At 42.6% G+C, this 18251-nt stretch overlaps 2 protein-coding genes across 4 annotated transcripts in view; one reads left to right on the top strand and one right to left on the bottom strand.

The window, feature by feature from the left end:
• Positions 1–18251, bottom strand: part of atp11b (ATPase phospholipid transporting 11B) — an 84615-nt gene that overhangs the window by 15854 nt on the left and 50510 nt on the right. For all 3 annotated transcript variants that reach the window (XM_080736487.1, XM_080736486.1, XM_080736488.1), the window contains exons 21-28: positions 13175–13277; positions 12243–12388; positions 11748–11807; positions 9502–9629; positions 8695–8833; positions 6691–6756; positions 5569–5672; positions 4771–4936 (exon numbers count right to left, since the gene is read on the bottom strand). In XM_080736487.1, the coding sequence (XP_080592613.1) occupies positions 4771–4936; positions 5569–5672; positions 6691–6756; positions 8695–8833; positions 9502–9629; positions 11748–11807; positions 12243–12388; positions 13175–13277 (912 nt within the window). The remainder of the gene's footprint in view (positions 1–4770; positions 4937–5568; positions 5673–6690; positions 6757–8694; positions 8834–9501; positions 9630–11747; positions 11808–12242; positions 12389–13174; positions 13278–18251) is intronic.
• On the top strand, positions 14036–15880 carry LOC308298585 (thimet oligopeptidase-like; the record flags this gene model as incomplete). Its single annotated transcript, XM_080742230.1, has 1 exon — positions 14036–15880. One exon carries the CDS (start codon positions 14036–14038, stop codon positions 15878–15880), a length of 1845 nt encoding a protein of 614 aa, XP_080598356.1.

The following is an 18251-nucleotide window of genomic DNA, read 5'->3' as shown; positions in this document are numbered from 1 at the left end:
GTCTGACAATGAGCTGAACCAATGGGGGACTGCCCATAAGTCCGAAGGTTCATTAGTCCTACAAATCATTAGTCCGAATTTAGCTAGGGTTACTGAGGTTAGGGTTAGGCATAGTATTCTTAACAGATTCGGACTAATGGGCTGTCGGAACAAAGAGGTTTCGGACCAATGCCATGGAAGATAATAGGTTTCTCCCCGACAGCAACGATAACATTTCTCAAGCTGAAACTGAAATAGCACTGCACCATGCAGCAAAGCAGGGGTGCCACTGTGCCAGAGCCAGTCCATGCAACTGAAGGTGTTCTTCTGTGATGGTCACAGTACAACAGAGTAAGAGGTGTGGTATGCAATATCGAACCATGTAACGCACATTTTTTAAAGATAATTTTTTGGGGCTTTTATGCCTTTGTTTGACAGTAGACTGACAGGAAATGGGGGGAGAGATGGGGAGTGACATGCGGCAAAGGTCATCCGGATCGGGAATCGAACCGGCGACGCCGTCAGGCATCAATGCCTATGTGGCAATGCCCCTATGTGGTATGCGCCTGGACCAGTAGGCCAGCGGGTGCCGGTGCCCGTAACCAACTTTTTAACTAGGCACTATTCTATTAAAGACAAAAGGGTGGTTGATTTGATGGACTTCACCATACTGCTGTTGAGGTATGATGTGCTGTACCTGCATGCTTAGGATGACTGGTGTAGACGATCATGTGGAACATGGCATGCAAGGGGGAGAGGGTTGGCTGTAGTATGATTGATGACTGTTACAGTAGTAGTTGGGCTGCTCCTAAACTTGCCAGATCATGGAGGCATCGCCGAGCGCTAGAATCGCGGTCAGATCTTCTCAATGTACTTTTCACACACCGCAAGAAAAACCTCGACGAACAAAGCCCGATCTTGTGTATCGGGGGAGTTTACGGCGAGCGCCAAAAAAGGTTGGCGACAGCATAATCGGGGCAAAAATCAGGATTTAGGGATAGATTTACTGTCACACCACACTTGCTTCAGAAAGAGGAATAATCTACTGTCTACTCCACTTGTGATACATATAGGTACATCAAGTACATAAAACCAAGGCCACTTTCTCTAACCTGGGGAAGATGTTGATGGTACATGCTTTTCCTCTGGCAAGATAAACACTATAGGTTTTACTGAGTCGGGATCCTACTGCTTTCAGAACACCTTAGTCAGCGTTCATTTATTAGTTCAGTGTGGTCCTCCGTTCCCTCGTGCATTAGGAGGCGGTGTGACAGACAGCAGTGATTAAAGCAGGTCTCGCAAGGTCGGCGTTCCACGGGAATGCCAGACTTTCGATGGGTGCAAATGCATCAAGTCGGCAACCCACAGGCTTTTACAACACCACATCCTCCCCCAACACCACATCCTCCAGAGCAGTGTTAATGTTGACAACAAATTTTGATTTAGTTTTAGTCATATTTTAGCCATCTGAAATGTTTTAGTTTTAGTCAACCAAATATCATATGATTTTTGTCCAAATCTACAGTCGATTTTGTCAACAAAAAATATTTTGGCAGGGCTTGATGGCATCGTAACGCCTGGTACACTTGGTTGCATGCTGAAAAATAGCAGATCTACGAGCTCATAATGTGTTGCGAGCTTGCAGATCTGCTATTTTTTTTTTTTCAACACCCGAGCACAACCAAAAATAATTTGACTTTTAGTTCTACTGCATCTCTTTTCCAGTAGACCCTCCCTAACATTTTTATCTAGTTTTTATGTGTTGACGAAACTGTTATTTATATAGTCTTTTTGTCAGTCAAAAAAGGTAGTCGACGAACATTTCATTGCCATCGTTTTAGTCAACTAAATTAACACTGCTCCAAAGCCTCTCGCTGACATAATGCTGATTGACATGTCCAGGGCAACGGCGGGGCATGCAGTCACAGCAGGCAAGACAAAACAACGAGGCCCTGTTCTGACACTAGCACACAAGCCGTCCCTCCGTTCCTCCTCCTTCACTCGTTCTGATTGGTTACTTCTCAGGATGTTAAGGCACAGTCACGGATCTATGTCAAGTCGATGAGAAAGCACCGCTGTAGGACGATGGTCTCTCTAGATCAGGATCAGGGCTTGCATTCCTTACTCAGTCAGTAAGAGATATACAGTATAAGATACCAGAACAACATGGAAGTAAAGGAAGGAAGGAAAATGAATGTAGGATTTAAAGCCTGATTTATACTTTGTCGTATGATGGTATTGCATGCCAAATATAAGCCGATCCACATGCTCATGAAGTGTTGCATCGTAATGTCATACAATGTAAATTGTGTAAATCAAGCGTAAGAAGTTAGATTTACCCAGGAGAATATCTTATTCAATTGTGACCCTATCAAGTTATTTTTATTGGTCAAGTTATTTTCATTACTGATTTAACACAGATCTGGGTCACATGCACATTCTCTTCCTATGCAAATCTAGCCTGGCAGTCTGCATGCTGCCAGTGTTGGAACTAGGCCTCTGTACATTGAACGGATAAGATCAACAAAACAGGAGTGCTTTTTCTGCAAAGAAATGTTTCCAATTTGTCCATCCATACATCTAATTTCAGTCACATATCAGTTTGGTAAATTCTCAGTTATGAAGATGGTTTATTCGCCACGACTATACGCTTTTTCTTTTTAACTGTTGTTTTCATACCGACTGAATCCAAGCAACAGCTTGAGACGCCTTGTTCAGCTAATTCCCAAAGATAAATAACACTTTGAACAAAGCACTCCGGTGGTTTATATCGTCTCCGTCGGTGGAAACCTCATATGTCTAAAACTGTTACTTTTCAGGATTCAAATTGTAAAAGTAGCAGCTCTACAAGCTCGAGATGCGGCGCGAAAATTGCAGATGCAAATTTTGATGCTTTAGTGTGACGCTGTAGTGTGATCAAGTAGTGCATTCATTTACGAAAAAACACAAAAATGTTTAACATGGAGATGAGAGATTTCTGCCCGACAGCGAGGATGTAATAGTAAATAGTGTATCGGAGCCCAGGCCGCCGCTCTACCTAATCTTGCCAAGCTGGCTCTTGGCTCTGGACAGAGGCTGCAGAGCGATGAAGTCATCACCTATCGCCACACGGTTGGAGTACTTCTACACAGGGATAGGGTGCGACCACACACACACACACATTTGGAGGGAAGCAAATCCATGCGCAAGAATAGGAGCATGCGCGCGCACACACACACACACACACACACACACACACACACACACACACACACACACACACACACACACACACACACACACACACACACACACACACACACACACACACACACACACACACACACACACACACACACACACACACACACACAGAGGAAGAAACAAGACATAAGTTAGAAACAACACAAGGCAGTTGAAAAGAGAAGGGTTAATTCAATGCAAGATAAAAGAGGAGAAGAAAATGATGAGCTTTCAGTGTTTGGATATACTATATGATGTTTGCAAAGGCACGCACATCCAAACTGTATACAATCAAAGGTGCTGGACAGAAGAAAACGTTACAATATAAAAGTCTGCACACCGCACCGGGCAGGTAATCATAGGTCATTTATTATAATGCCACCAAAGGTTATGTTTCAAGCATCTAGCTCTTCCTCAGACAAAGGCTGTGCTGAAGTGGCATACTGCGTGTGCATGAGTGCATGTGTGCGCGCGCGCGTGTGCCTTGCTGCGTTCACTCTAGCAGCAACAAACGGCCAACACCTGCGATGTGTGTGCGGTGACGCGCTCCAATGACGCAGTGAAGCGTCAATCAATGTTTTGTTTCACCGTTTACACCCCCCTTCTCACTCTCCCACTATTCCTGCTCCGTTTCATAAAAGAAAGAAATCAGTTAACCAGTTATCTGTGCTATTCATTCCCTATCCTTTTCTTATACGCAGTGCAGCTTGAGCAATACTTCAATGACTTGGCAGCGATGTACTGTAACTGGCTACACTTTATGCCGCTAGTGTAAATGCAGCGTGAGAGAGTGTGTGTGTGTGTGTGTGTGTGTGTGTGTGTGTGTGTGTGTGTGTGTGTGTGTGTGTGTGTGTGTGTGGGTGGGTGGGTGGGTGGGTGGGTGTGGGAGAGAGACAGAAAGAGAGAGAGAGAGTAAGAGACAGAGCTTGTGTGTGGTGAGAGGCAGCCATGCAGTGTGTCTGTAAATAAAAGGGAAGAGCACCACAATCTATTTAAAAGATTGACACAGACATTCAGATGTTTAAGTTCCCTTCACACATGTGTCACATCATGTGGGAGACAAAAACTGCACCTTACTCTCATTGGGCCTCATTCAGAAAACCTTTCTTAAATACTTCTACTTTTGTTCTTCAGAAGAAGAAAAAACATCCCAGGTGTACTAGATGATGAATGCGTTCTGTTCCTGTCCTGAAACATTTTGTTTCAAATTGGATTTGGCTCTACTGTAATTAATTCTGCACTAAGTGATAAGGTCATTCTCGTCGAGGTCCGTAACCTAATGTCTTCTTGCATGTTTCCAAACATAGATACATTTTGACTGTACCGAAGAACAAACTCAGAGAGAGAGAGAGAACTAAAATCACAATGTCAGATGCTCGTAAGTACACTTAAAGGTCACGTCTGATCATACGCAGGACAGTGAGGACACCTTGTGACACCTTCGGGCATCGAAGGCGGTAAAGCCTCTCTATCTGGCAACCACTCTTTCTCTCCTCCCTTCTTCCATCCATTCCTCCCTCTTATCTGTACCAGACATGCATTATCCCGGTCCACTTCTCCATCTCCTACCTGGCTCTTCTGGGTGCTGGTGGGCTGCAGGTGTCTGTAAAGCACCTTCTTCACCACGTCAGGGAAGAGGCAGAGGATGATGATGATGATGATTGCTAACCAGGCCGATCCACTGGACAGCAGCTGGACGAAGACAAAGTACATGTCCTGGGTGTGGAGGAAGGGCCTGGGACATGGAGGGAGGGAGGGAGGAAGACATGCAGGTGATTCTGGTGTTTTACTGACATTAGATCCAACGGTGCATTGTTCCAAAGTGCCACGGCACACATTATAACTAAGCCTAACCCTAACCTAAAAAGTAATCCTAACTGTAATCTCACAAAAACTATGCCTAAACTTAACCTCACACTAATAATCTAACATTTGTCTCACTATTGAGACGTCAGACTAATGGGAATCCCCCCCTCTTGCTAATGTTAACCAGCCTCTGAATGCTGTCCAGAGAATTAAGTGCCAAGAAAGATATTGTTTTGAGATACATTTTGACGGCAGTAGCGCCAACAATACCATTTGTGTAAAAGGCGAGCCAGTATACAGCGGCTTCACTGTCCAATGGTGTGTTTGGCAAAGGGAGGCAACACACATCAAAACCTGATGAACACTTGTCAGACAAACATCCAGACCTTTTCAAAGAGTTCAAAGACCGATTAAACTGAACCCCCAAACTCAACTATCCTGTTAATTATGGCAGTGCTGATGCTTTAAAGATGTATTGATACAGAGCACCCGTCAGGTTCCTAAAGCAACATTTTGTACAAATAAATATGTTCATCTATAACAAGATGATCTCCTTCTCACCAGATGATTCCTCCGTAGAAAAGGGAGAAGATAAAATAGAAGGCTATTGAGCCCCAAGTCACAAAATGGTTCATCCACGTCCAGAAATGGGTCTCCAACGCCAACTATTACCACACACGCGCACACACGCACACGCACACGCACACACACACACACACACACACACACACACACACAGGGAAGGAGAGAGAGTTGTACTGTAGGTGGAACGGTGAGGATATAGGGATGAGGGAGGGAGCGAGAGCAGATCTCCAAGTTCATAACACGTTGTGAACTTGGAGATAGGCTATTGCCGCTGCGCGAGAGTATAAATCAGGCTTTTAAAGCCTGATTTCTACTTGGTTTGTGAGAGGTAGATCAATGCACCTACAGTACAGTATGTGTGCTGTAGAAGAAGACCTTGACCCCCAACCAGCGAATAAATGAACAGTCTTGTTGGAGCTAATGGCCGCTGACATCATACAAACACCTCAGCAGTGATTTCATATCACCACTGCAACAATACATCTTCATCTCTCTGCTAACACAGCTCGCTGCTGGCTCGGCCCCACAGAGAGATGCATTTCTGCAACCCACTGTATCATCCCAGTGACAGCACAGCGGCAGACAACTCTAAATATCACCAGTTGGTGCTGGCGAACAGACGCGTTGTGTATACCGTCGTTGGTGTCGGGCAGAAACCTCTTACCGCCATGTTTTGACTTTTGGCGTTTTTTCTAGGGCTGGGACTTTAACGGACTAGTTTCGATTAATTAATTTCAGAAAATTAACGCATTTTAATTGCGCTTAGTGTTTGCACCACAGAACCTCTCTCACTGGACGAGTTTCAGGAGTTTTTTTTTATCGAGTCCCAGTCCTAGTTTTTCTCTCGTAAATTCATCACACGGAATTACACAAAAAGCAAGCTCGAAGCGCGGCGCGACACGTTTTTGAATTTGAATCCTGAAAAGTTTTGGACATAATGAGGTTTCCACCCGACAGAGACGATATATAAATATATGAATTACATGAAAGATATTGTACTAATCATTATGGATAATTTAAAGTCACTGATCAACATTTATTTTTTATATGGACTATTGTTTTAGCACTATTTCATGTAGGACTGTGCATGTACTGTACCTTTAGGTTGACAGTGATGACCATGACGGTGAAGACCAACGTGCCGAATGTCCAGTTCCCGAACACCTACACATCGAAACACATCAAATTTGAACAAAAAAAAACAACAAATAAGTGTTCTTACAACAGAAAATGCTGAGGAAGACCATGGTTTTGTATGTTATTTATGAGAATACAGTCTCTGTCGGGTGGAAACCTAATAATTATGTCCAAAACACAGATCTACAATCTACAAGCTTGCAGATATGCTACTTTTGATGCTTTTGTGTGATGCTGTAGAAAATAACACAAAAGTTAAAATATGGAGATAAGAGGTTTCTGCCCGACAGCAAAAACATACTGTATAATGTGTGGCTGAGGTACTCGGCATATAATGATCATAGTAAAGAATCTGTGAGTGTGTACATACTGTAATACTGTTATGTGTCTGAAAAAGGCTTAACATTTGAACGTTGAGGTTTTTTGCCAAAAGATGTTACATGGCAGGCAAGTGACTAGGGGCTGCTGGAATTAGAATGATATTGTCGCTTTTGAATTTGAATCCTGAAAAGTAACAGTTTTGGACATATTGAGCTAAGGATCTACCGTATAGGAAACTGTTCAAATCAATCTTACTTTACAGTAGGTCAAATGCAAATACCAAGAGACTATTTGTTGCATTTTTATGTGTACTGTTATTGTACTTTGTGTCCAAAAAGGCTCCCTTCCAACAAGCTATTTCAATGGTTTTTCAATAAATGAACCAGTGCTGCAAACGTATTTGTGATTACAGTACAAATTCTACTTTAAAATGACACGACATCTTCAATAGCAAATCATGTCAAGGAAAACATCCTGTGTTGAGGACAGTAAGGGATTCAACCAGAGAGAAAAGGCCCACTCATCTTACCAGCTGGCTGTTAGCTCGCAAGATCTGAAGACATGCACAGCGTAGAAGAGAGGAGGAGAAGAACACATATGAACAAAAAGAAGGATGAAGCACAGACAAGCAAGAGAAGAGCAACAGGAGTTGAGATGAGAGGTCTGAAATCCCAGAGTGCAACAGTGACAGACAGAAGCTGAGAGAAGACTCTACCAAGATAAGGCAGAAGATGGGAGTTCAGTAAAGGATGGAGGCAGATAAGAGCAGTGGTGTAAAGCAGTGCATCTCAAACTTTCAAATGTCAAGGTCTCCCCTTAACTCTGACAGTGTACAAATGGAACCAAATGAACCCGTCAGGGTTCATTTGGTTCTATTTGTACACTACAGACTTGTATGGGTCAATTTAGATCCACTTTGAGAACCACTGGTGTAAAGTAACTAAGTACATTTACATTTAAGTACAATTTTGAGGTATCTTTTACTCCACTACATCTCGAGGCAAATATTATACTTTCACTCCTCTTTATTAGTTGAAAACGTTATTTACCACTAACCACTTCAGCCCTATATACTGTACATTTCGGCCATTTGAAAATAGCCAATCTACAAGCTCACAATGAGTCGTGATGCGACGTATTGTGGGGTTGTGGATCTGCCATTTTCAAAAGATTGTTTATGAAGTACATTTGAAAATGTCTGAAATGGGACATTCTGCATAATGACTACTTTCTACTTTTGGCACTTTATGTACATTTAGATATCAATACTGTTAGTGTTATACGTTTACTAAAGTAAATGTTGATTTCCGGACTTTAAAAGAGTATTTCTACTGTACATTACGTTTTTTTCTACTGTACAATACTTTTATTTAAGTAAAAATATATGAGTATTTTATTTTTTTACACCACTGCAGGTAGATAAGAGAAGCCGCCAACATAAGAGACATGGAGACAACAGCGCTACAGTATATAACCTGGCACAAAACATACACATACAGACTACCTACAGTAGCAAAGAGATCAAACATAAACCCAGGCTGTCAGAAAGCAGACAGAGAATGACTTAACAGTAGAGCACATTAATAAAAAAAAAGAAACTCATAATAAAAGCCTCTACTATAGTTCATAACTAACGACACAAACCTGTCCATTTCCCATGAGCGTGGTGTCCTCCCCCATCAGGATATACGACCCAAAGAAGAAGACGAAGGCATGACAGAAGGCCAGTAATGTCCAGTACAGAAACCTCTTGAAGGACAGCAGAGAGTTCCTACTGATGTCCCTGTAACACACACACACACACACACACACACACACACACACACACACACACACACACACACACACACACACACACACACACACACACACACACACACACACACACACACACACACACACACACACACACACACACACACACACACAGCCTTGAGAATTGGAACAAATGTATTCTGTACTGTAGCAATGCAGTCACTCTACAACATTCATGAGTACAGCGAATCCTAAAAGTCTAAAAGTGCAATCCTTAAGGCCTTCCCCTGTCCTGTTTTATTACGTTTTCCAACCTGTGCTGCGATATACACTCTCTATACTCTGATTCCAGAGGCACCATAGACCATTTCTGACAAGTGCATTCTCAGTACAAAGTACTGAGTACTCCTGAAATGGCATTTGACTACAAGTGACATACCATTATGCCTGCTGACTCATACTGTATGTCCACAACTGTTACTTTTCAGGATTCAAATTAAAAAAAAGTAGCAAAAGTAGCAGACCTACAAGCGTTGTTTCGTGGCACGTTTCAAGCGTGTGGATCTGCTTCTTTTGATGCTTTTGTGTGACGTAGTAGTGCGACCAAGTAGGATGTTTATTTTGGAAAAGACACAAACAGAATATGGAGATGCTAGATGGACGGGGGGCAAAGCGGAGGCGATCAGTGAGGCTTACCTGTACAGGACAGGTTTACTCTGTAGTACATGTGGATGAACCAGCTGTTCAAACAGGCTGTACACCAGGATGGGCAGAGAGGTGAAACAGATGTTGTACAGCGTCAGATAGACGCTGTCATACAGAGTCTAGAAAACGAACAAAGACACACTTTACGTTAACGTTCTACACATTAGCAGAGATATCCAAGGGTTTGGCAGAAAGGTCAAACAGATTGGACAGTTGAACAGATTAATTGTCATATAATGACACATAATTAAGGATTTAATTGTGTTTTTTGGCTTTGAACAATCCAATTTTAATTTCTGTTTGTCTTTCATGCTTTGGAAACCAAAATTGCAGAGGGTAGATATGACAAATAACTGAAAGATATAAAGAAATAACTGACACATTGAATCATTTTATACTTTCTAAAATATTTTTAAAGTAGTGGAAATGGGTGATCTTTCTTTAACCTTTCAACACTCAAATAATTGCGATTAGATGATTACGTAATAATTGTGAAAGGCCCAGCGATGTGACTTTCACAATGTATGGACCACAGCATTTCACACTGAAGTGATGGTGTAACTGGTGCCACTTTAATGACAGCCCGGAGGTGACTCTGGCTGTAGTTCAAATTCCTGAGCAATCTTTCTCGAGCGGATTCACACTAGGTCTGATTGATCCCAACTGTTCCCCAGTACAATTGCTTTCCCCCCACTGGCTGGCATTCACATCAATAATGTTTTTTTTTTTTTTTTTTCTGTATCTGAGTACACTTCAATTCAACTGTAATGGTACCTACAGCAGCTGCCTGACATTGACAGTGATGTCACTGATTAATCCTTGGTGTCTTTATCCTAGACACTCGCGACAAGCTCGAGCCACTGACACAATTAGCCAGTAGCTATGCCCCTCCCCTAAAAGCTTTTGTCCAATGCTAGCTTAGCAACTGGGAGCTTGCCAAGGCTGTTGCCAAAGCAAACCTTGGCAAGCAGGAAGTTATTCTAAGCTAGCATTGGACAAAAGCTTTTTGGGAGGGGCATAGCTACTGGCTAATTGTTACTTATTGTCAACATTCAAGTAGAACTATCAGAAGGTGGGCGCCCGCTGGCCTATTGGTCCAGGCTCATACCATTGCCACATAGACATGGATACGTGGCGTCGTTGCCGGTTCGACCTTTCCCGCGTGTCCCTCCCCATCTCTCCTCGTGTGTTCACACTAATCACAACATCAGGCAACCCCCCTAACACTAACCCGGGACACTAGCCCATTTAGGCCTGGGCATATTGAATGCTTTAACATTTGAAAAATAGCAGATATACAAGCTCACAGCGCGGGCGGCACCGAGTGCCGCGCTGCGAGCTTGTAGATCTGCTATTTTTGAAAAAGTCATGAAAATGTGCGCAAATCTTTGAATATATGTATTTTCAAAGCGAACGTTTGTAACTCAAATTTTGCTTCTGGGTGGTCCCTGGAACTAGATATTTTGAAATGGGGGTCCGTGGCCAAATACATATCATTTTGGGGGTCCTTCACATGAAAAGGTTTGAGCACCACTGACATAGTAGTCTCTCAAGAACAGACTAACTGAGCTCCAGTTAAGTGAAAAGGACCTTTTCTTTGACGATGGCTGGCCAGATTGCTGACATAGAAACATAGGTTTTTTCCGAAAATCTTAGAAGGATTCAAAAGACACTTATAGAATCGGGTCAAAATTCTAATTTTCACGATTTTTCAAAAATAGCAGATCTACAAGCTCGCAGCCGCGCTGTGAGCTTGTATATCTGCTATTTTTTTTATATTTAAAGCATAAAATATTGCGTCATATTGTGTTCAGGCCTAAATGGGCTAGTCTGAATCCGCCCTCAGCAGAAATCCAGCCCCAACGTTTTACATCCAATGCAATAATACAAGCAATTACGGTATGTGGATTGCATCAAATCATTAGTTAGATCAGCTGTACTCGAGTGGCTGTCCTTAAAAAAAGGACAGTTACTCAAATCAAATGATTACTGGAGATTTTTTATCTTTTTTCCTTTAGATTATGGGCATATTTGCAGTGTGAAACCACAACATTGGCTTAGGAGGGCATAATAATAAAAACGGTGTTTAAAAAAGATCAGACAATGTACAACATCAAATCACAGAGAGAGAGAGACGTGGAGATAAAGAAAAGAGACAGACTGAGAGTGAGAGAGAAGAGAGAGACAGAGAGAGTGAGAAGCACAAAAGACACATAAAGACACATAAAGAGACTTACTTGTTGTGAAAACAGACAGAAGAACTGGTATAAAAACTGGGGCGTGATAAAACACACATTCTAAAAAGAGACAAGGAGACATTAAAATCACATTCTAGAGAACAGAGACATATGAATGAACACTTAAAAAAGTTGGTTGACAAATAAAGTGCACCACTGGGTATTATACATTATACAATTACCTGTACTGTTACTAAGAATGTGTTATTCACTGACAAATCGTTTAATAACAAATTAATCAACTAAAAAACTGTAAAGTATAGATACGTTATTGAATTATTTTGAGTATAGTTGACGTTAAATCATTGAGCATTTTTGCATGTTGAAATCTATAAAAACTAGACTACAGTCTATACAGTACAACACAGATATTATGCTTCATTTATATTCTGTCATTATACAATGGGGTCACACACTGTAACCATTTAGTTGGTTTAGGTGTATTCTCAGTAATGACAGGACCAACAGAAAAGTGTGTCAAGAGTCTCAATGTACCTTGTAGAAAAAGTACTGTACAAGCGTAGCTATTCGGATGTAGTAGAAGTGGCCGTGGACCAGCAGGAGTTTAGACAGGAATTTAAACCTGGCTATTGCATAGTCACTGTTCCTCACGGCCTGACGACCCTCCTTACCCATAATACCTGGTAGAAGACACACACACACACACACACACAGAGTACATAGATTAGAACAAAACAAAATATCACGACTGAAAAATGCTGTTCTAAAGTGTCAGAGTAGCCCCCTACACTAGTGCTGTTTCTTAAAGGTGATACACCAAAAATTATTTATGTCATATTGTTTATGTCCCAAAAACGTTTTTCAAAAGGTTTGAGGCTAAATTACCACTCCTGAATAGACAGTCTCTCTCATTTTTGAATGGCTCTCAGAGCATTTCAGCTGCAGTACCACCTTTGGCCTGAACTGCGCCACCCCCCCCCCCAAAAATCTTTTAGAAAAATAGAAAAAAAAAAAATTTGAAAAAAAGATTTATTTTTGAAGAAAAAAAAAAGGAAAAAAAAAGTTTTTTTTTGTGATGACGTCACAATCGGCAGATGACGTCACAATCGGCAGCAAATCTGGACAGCCTGTTTTGAGAACCCGTGGGATACTTTTAACCTTCGCCTTCTCAAAACCAGAGAAAGACACAACGGTCAGAAATGGGACTTTGTGAGGATAGAAGGTGCTAGTGGGACCCCAAAAAAAGGTTTTAAAATAGGAAAAGTGAAATTTCATGGTGTATCACCTTTAAAAGAAATAACACAATATGTCAAATGATCATATTTTAGTAATATTGATCCTGCTGTTCTACATACAGTACTGCCATGTAGGTGTGTGTGTGTGTGTGTGTGTGTGTGTGTGTGTGTGTGTGTGCGTGTGCGTGTGTGTGTGTGTGTGCGCGTGTGCGTGCGCGTGCTACTGCTTACCTATGCCCACATGGGCTTCCTGTATCATACTGACATCATTGGCTCCATCACCGATAGCCAGTGTGATGGGTTTCTCTGGGGAGGTTTTTATAAGACGAACCACCTGAACACAGAACAAGCACACAAGGAGACGGTGCTTAGTCAGTGGTCGGGGATGAGGAAGAAATTTACATAATTTGGTTATAACTAGACGCCTACTCGGGAACGATGCAAGTTGGAAATGCATGCCCCTCCCAGTTAGTGGAGTTCTCTGATGACATGAGTAAATGGCAGGGGTCGACAACATTTCTGACATGAAGTTCCTTGTTTTTCTATTTTCTTGATAGTCAGTGTGGCACATGAACTCATCCCGTTTTATAGCAAGATACTATTATGATGTCATGGGAAACTTGACCAATGATGGAGATTGGCCCATTTGTAGTCTGGTTGGCTGAAATGTTATGTGAAGCTCACCAATCCACCAATCCTCAAGCTTATCGGACATAAGCCCGTTTATGCCCATCTGATTGGCTACAGGCATAGAAGGCCTACGGAGACGGGCCCTTGACCCGGATGGCCGAAATGTCATGTGTTTATTATGTCACCCACGTAGAGGATTCTTTGTCATGTGAAGCTCACCAATCCTCAAGCTATGTCGGACATATCCCCGTTTATGCCCATCTGATTGGGCATACCCGTCACCCATGTCCAGTCATGGCATCATCACAGTAAAATCTTATAAGAGGGGAAAACCTCCAGATAGGATGATCAAAGTTAACTTTCGCAGCTGTCCATGACAGCAGGCACAGCAACCCTCCAAAGGTCTACGGCAGCCAGCTTGTCACTCACAGAGAGCTCAAACAGCCATTGATTTCCACTAACATGGGAGCTACGGGAAAGGTGGTTTTCAGCAGCCTTCCTCGGGTTTGCAGTGAGAACCGTCTGCGCTGGGATCTAAGCCCTGAACAGTTCCATCAGATGTCTGACGAGCTCATTGCCAAGACCAGGAAGGTGTACGATGCAGTGGGTTCCCTTGACCTGGACAGTGTCACCTTTGATAACACCATGAAGGCCCTGGCCAACGTGGAAGCAGAGTACACTGTCCAGAAGAACATGTTGATCTTCCCTTTGCATGTGGCTCCCAGTCAGGAGGTGAGGGCCGCCAGCACAGATGCATATAAGAAGCTGGAGAAAATGAGAAAAAGAAGAAATGACGTCTACCAGAGGATAGTAGCTCTGGGGATGAAGGTGGACGAAGACAGTCTTACTACAGAGGATAGGCGATACATGGAGAGACGGCTTGGGAAAAGTATCAAAGAGATACAAGACAAGATGAAGCGTATGAAGGTGGATGCACCCAATCTTACTACAGAGGCGTACATAAAGACATATATGAAGACAACCAGAAGAGGACTGGATCTCCCCGAAGAGAAAGAAAACAAGATAAAATGCATTAATAACAGGTTAATAGAGTTAAAATGCATGAATAACAAGTCAGTAGGGAACCCTTCCATCTTGAAGGAGTTGGTGGAGCTACGCACTCAGAAAAGCGCTTTGCTGGGCTTCAAAACCTATGCTGATTATGCCCTGCAGAAAAACATGGCAAAGTCTGCCAATACGGTCTCCGTCTTCCTGAAGGAGTTGGCCAATAAGCTGAAGCCGATATATATAGAGCGATACAAGACAACACAGCCTGTGATCCTTCCCCAACAGTTAAAGGAGTATTTCCCATTGGAGGTTGTGACCCAGGGTCTGCTAGACATCTGCCAGGACCTGCTGGGCCTGTCGTTCAGCCTGGAACACGCCGCCCCTGCATGGCATCCTGATGTCACTCTGTACCGTGTCACAGACACTTCCTCTGGACAGATAATCGGACAGTTCTACCTGGACCTGTTCTCTAGGGAGGGAAAATACAAGGATTATAGTGCATGTTGCTACCCTCTGCAGCCCAGCTGTCTGCTGCCTGATGGGAGAAGACAGATGGCCGTGGCTGCCTTGGTGACCAACTTTAACAGACCCACGGCTGACGCCCCTTCCCTCCTACGGCATGACAATGTAAGGACGTACTTCCATGAGTTTGGTCATATTGTGCACTTCCTCTGTGCTCAGGTTGACTACTCCGCGTTCAATGCATTCAACACAGAGCGGGACTTCGTCGAGGTTCCATCCCAGATGTTGGAGAACTGGGTTTGGGAGAAGGAACCCCTAAAGAGAATATCCAAACACTACAAGACAGGAGCGCCGATTCCTGACGCCCTGTTGGACAAACTCATCAAGTCTCGCTTCACATTAGAAAACCTGAGTCGAACTATATACTGGGATCAATTTGACCAGAATATTCACACCCAGACTTTGTCCCCAGCTAAAATTCTAGGAATTAGTTTAGTTACTAAAGCATTAAGCATTAGATACTATGATGCACACCGCTATCGCTACCTGTGGAGTGAGGTGTTCTCACTCGACATGTTCTACACCCGTTTCAAACAGGAAGGAATCATGAACCCTAAGGTGGGCGTGGACTACAGAAACTGCATCCTGAAGCCTGGTGCCTCTAAGGACGCCTATGAGATGCTGAAGAACTTCTTGGGTCGTGAACCCAATCAGAAAGCATTCCTTGAGAGCAGACTAGTGGCTCCAGAGACGAGCAAGAACAGCAGCCAAAACAAGAAAAAAAAAGGAAAAAAAGAAAAGAAAAGACTGGTGGTTCTAAGGACGCCTCATAACTAGATGCTGAAGAACTTCTTGGGTCGTGATTCTCGTGAACCCAATTAGAAATCATTCCTCCAGAGCAGACAAGTGGCTCCAAAGTGTGTCTTGGACAAGCAAGAACCCAGTCAGGATGTCCTTACACAGCAGACAAAGACATTAAATAATAATAATAACAATAATGATTAGAGAGATGCAATTGGAAATTGCAAGTGTGGTTGCTTATTTACTGCCTAGATAGCCTGGGACGTCATGTGAAGCTCACATGACGTGAGCTTCACACTCCCCTATTGAACTCAACTACAATCAGAATCAGTGACATCACTTTCCATCAATTTCCAATGGCAGCGGAAAAGTTTATCCAGAATAAAGTTTCCCCAGAACTAATAATAATAATTATAATAAAAAGTAGCTGATCTGGAGCTCTGAGCCAAGCAGCTTCATAACAAACCCGTCACACACCAAACACGAGCCGATCCAAAAGACAGAAAGGTGTGGTGGATGGAACACACACACTGTGGGGCTTGTAGATTGCCCGTGTTTGCCATGGGACGCATAATCACTTACGCGCCTCTCGTGCTATAAACACACAGACTGAACACAGCATAGTAGACACATGACTTGCTCGGTACAGTAGAAAGGCAGCACTGAATGTACTCATGTTTAATCACATGACAACAAAGGCAAAGCTGAAAAAGGACAAATAAATCTAAATGTTCGTCCGAAGAATGCTGAGGGCTCAGCTGTCAGCGGTCAGTCCGGGGGTTCCGTCGACTACCTTAGTCGATCCCCTCAACCACCAGTGACCCACCCAATGTACCACAAAAAAATCTCAATATCTCAAAACGTAAATCAAAAAGTAAAATGTATATTATTAACTAGAATTAGCAATAATCTCAGTATAAATATTATTTACTAGAGGTTCGCGCCCGAACTTAAAGAAAAGTTTAGAGAATAAGTCCATTGAACTCAATGGACGTTTGGGGTCAGAAAAAAAGGTTACAGAAAAAGTCAATTGAATTAACTGCTAAAATATGCTGCTAAAATGTTACCATTTAAAATGTAGCTAAAATAAAATAATTATTATGCAAGAAGTTAAATTATACATCATGCAAGTCTATTGAAGGTAGGAAAGATAGCCTATACCGTGGCCAGAACACCGGGGGATTTATTAAGTAAAAACCCAGTTGAATTTGGGTGTTCCTGTGCTGGCCATCGCACAACAATATATTGTTGTTGTGTATGATGTCAGACTAGAGGCCTGGTCAGACTATATAAGGTTTTGTTTGCAGTTAGTTAGTTAGTTAGTTATGTCCCAGTAGGTTAGGTGCGGTTGGTTTTAAGGACAACATAGTCATTTGCCTGGGTGCAACCACACTAACAGATTATGGTCGGTGCCGGTTTGAAGTTCAGGCAAAGTCCAGGATGTGACTGACGTCACGGACAGAACGGCATTTGATTGGTCCGTGCAAATGTTTGGCTAACAGAGTGAAACGGCATTTGATTGGTCCTTGCTAATGTTTTGGCTAACACAAAGAGTGAAACGTAGAGGTACTGTAGAGGTAGCGGTTTACACCCCTCAAAAATAAGATATTAAGTCAACTTTATTCCAGTACATTATGTTGTTCATCTTATGTTATTCATCGTTGTGATACAATGATACATGACGTAAGAGCCTCACTCAGAGTAATTCACCCCAAAAATGACTTATTTTTGAGCGGTGGTAAACCGCTCCTCAGCGTTTTGCCATAGCAAAACGTGTGTGTGTAGCATAGCCTGTACATCCTAGACTCAAATCCTAGTCTGGAAGACGTTATGGCTGTGCGTGTGTCTGTAGCCTTTTTCCTCAGCGTTTTGCCATAGCAATGTGTGTGTGTGTGTGTGTGTGTGTGTGTGTGTGTGTGTGGCATAGCCTGTGCATCCTAGATTTAAATCCTAGTCTGAAGACGTTATGCAAGCACGGCCACCGCTCACTTCACATTGGGTGTGATTTTTATTTCTATCAATTACACACCCCATGAAGCCTTGAATTCATGGAGATTGTTTTTGTGGCTTAGGAATGTGTCAAAAAGTAAAATCTCCATGAATTCACTGCTTCATTGATAGAAAATAAGTAATTCTTTGGATGAGCTGTACTTAATGCTTTAAGCCTGATAGCCATTGTTTATGGCAGTGGTTCTCAACCTTTTCATGCCGCGACCTCCAAAATAATTAGATTTTAATAACTGGGGATCCCCCCCACCCTGACGAGCACTAAGAGTTCAGGCATTACATTTTGTATAACACGGTTCTATTGTGAAAATAGCCGGTCTACATGCTCAAAACGCCTCACAACGCGAGGCGTGTGTGAGCATGTAGATCGGCTATATTCACAATTTCTGGCTCTAATATT

This window comes from Nannobrachium achirus, assembly GCF_963921795.1.
Source record: "Nannobrachium achirus genome assembly, chromosome: 1".
NCBI classification, from domain to species: Eukaryota; Metazoa; Chordata; class Actinopteri; order Myctophiformes; family Myctophidae; genus Nannobrachium; species Nannobrachium achirus.
This window is presented reverse-complemented; position numbering and strand designations above follow the sequence as displayed.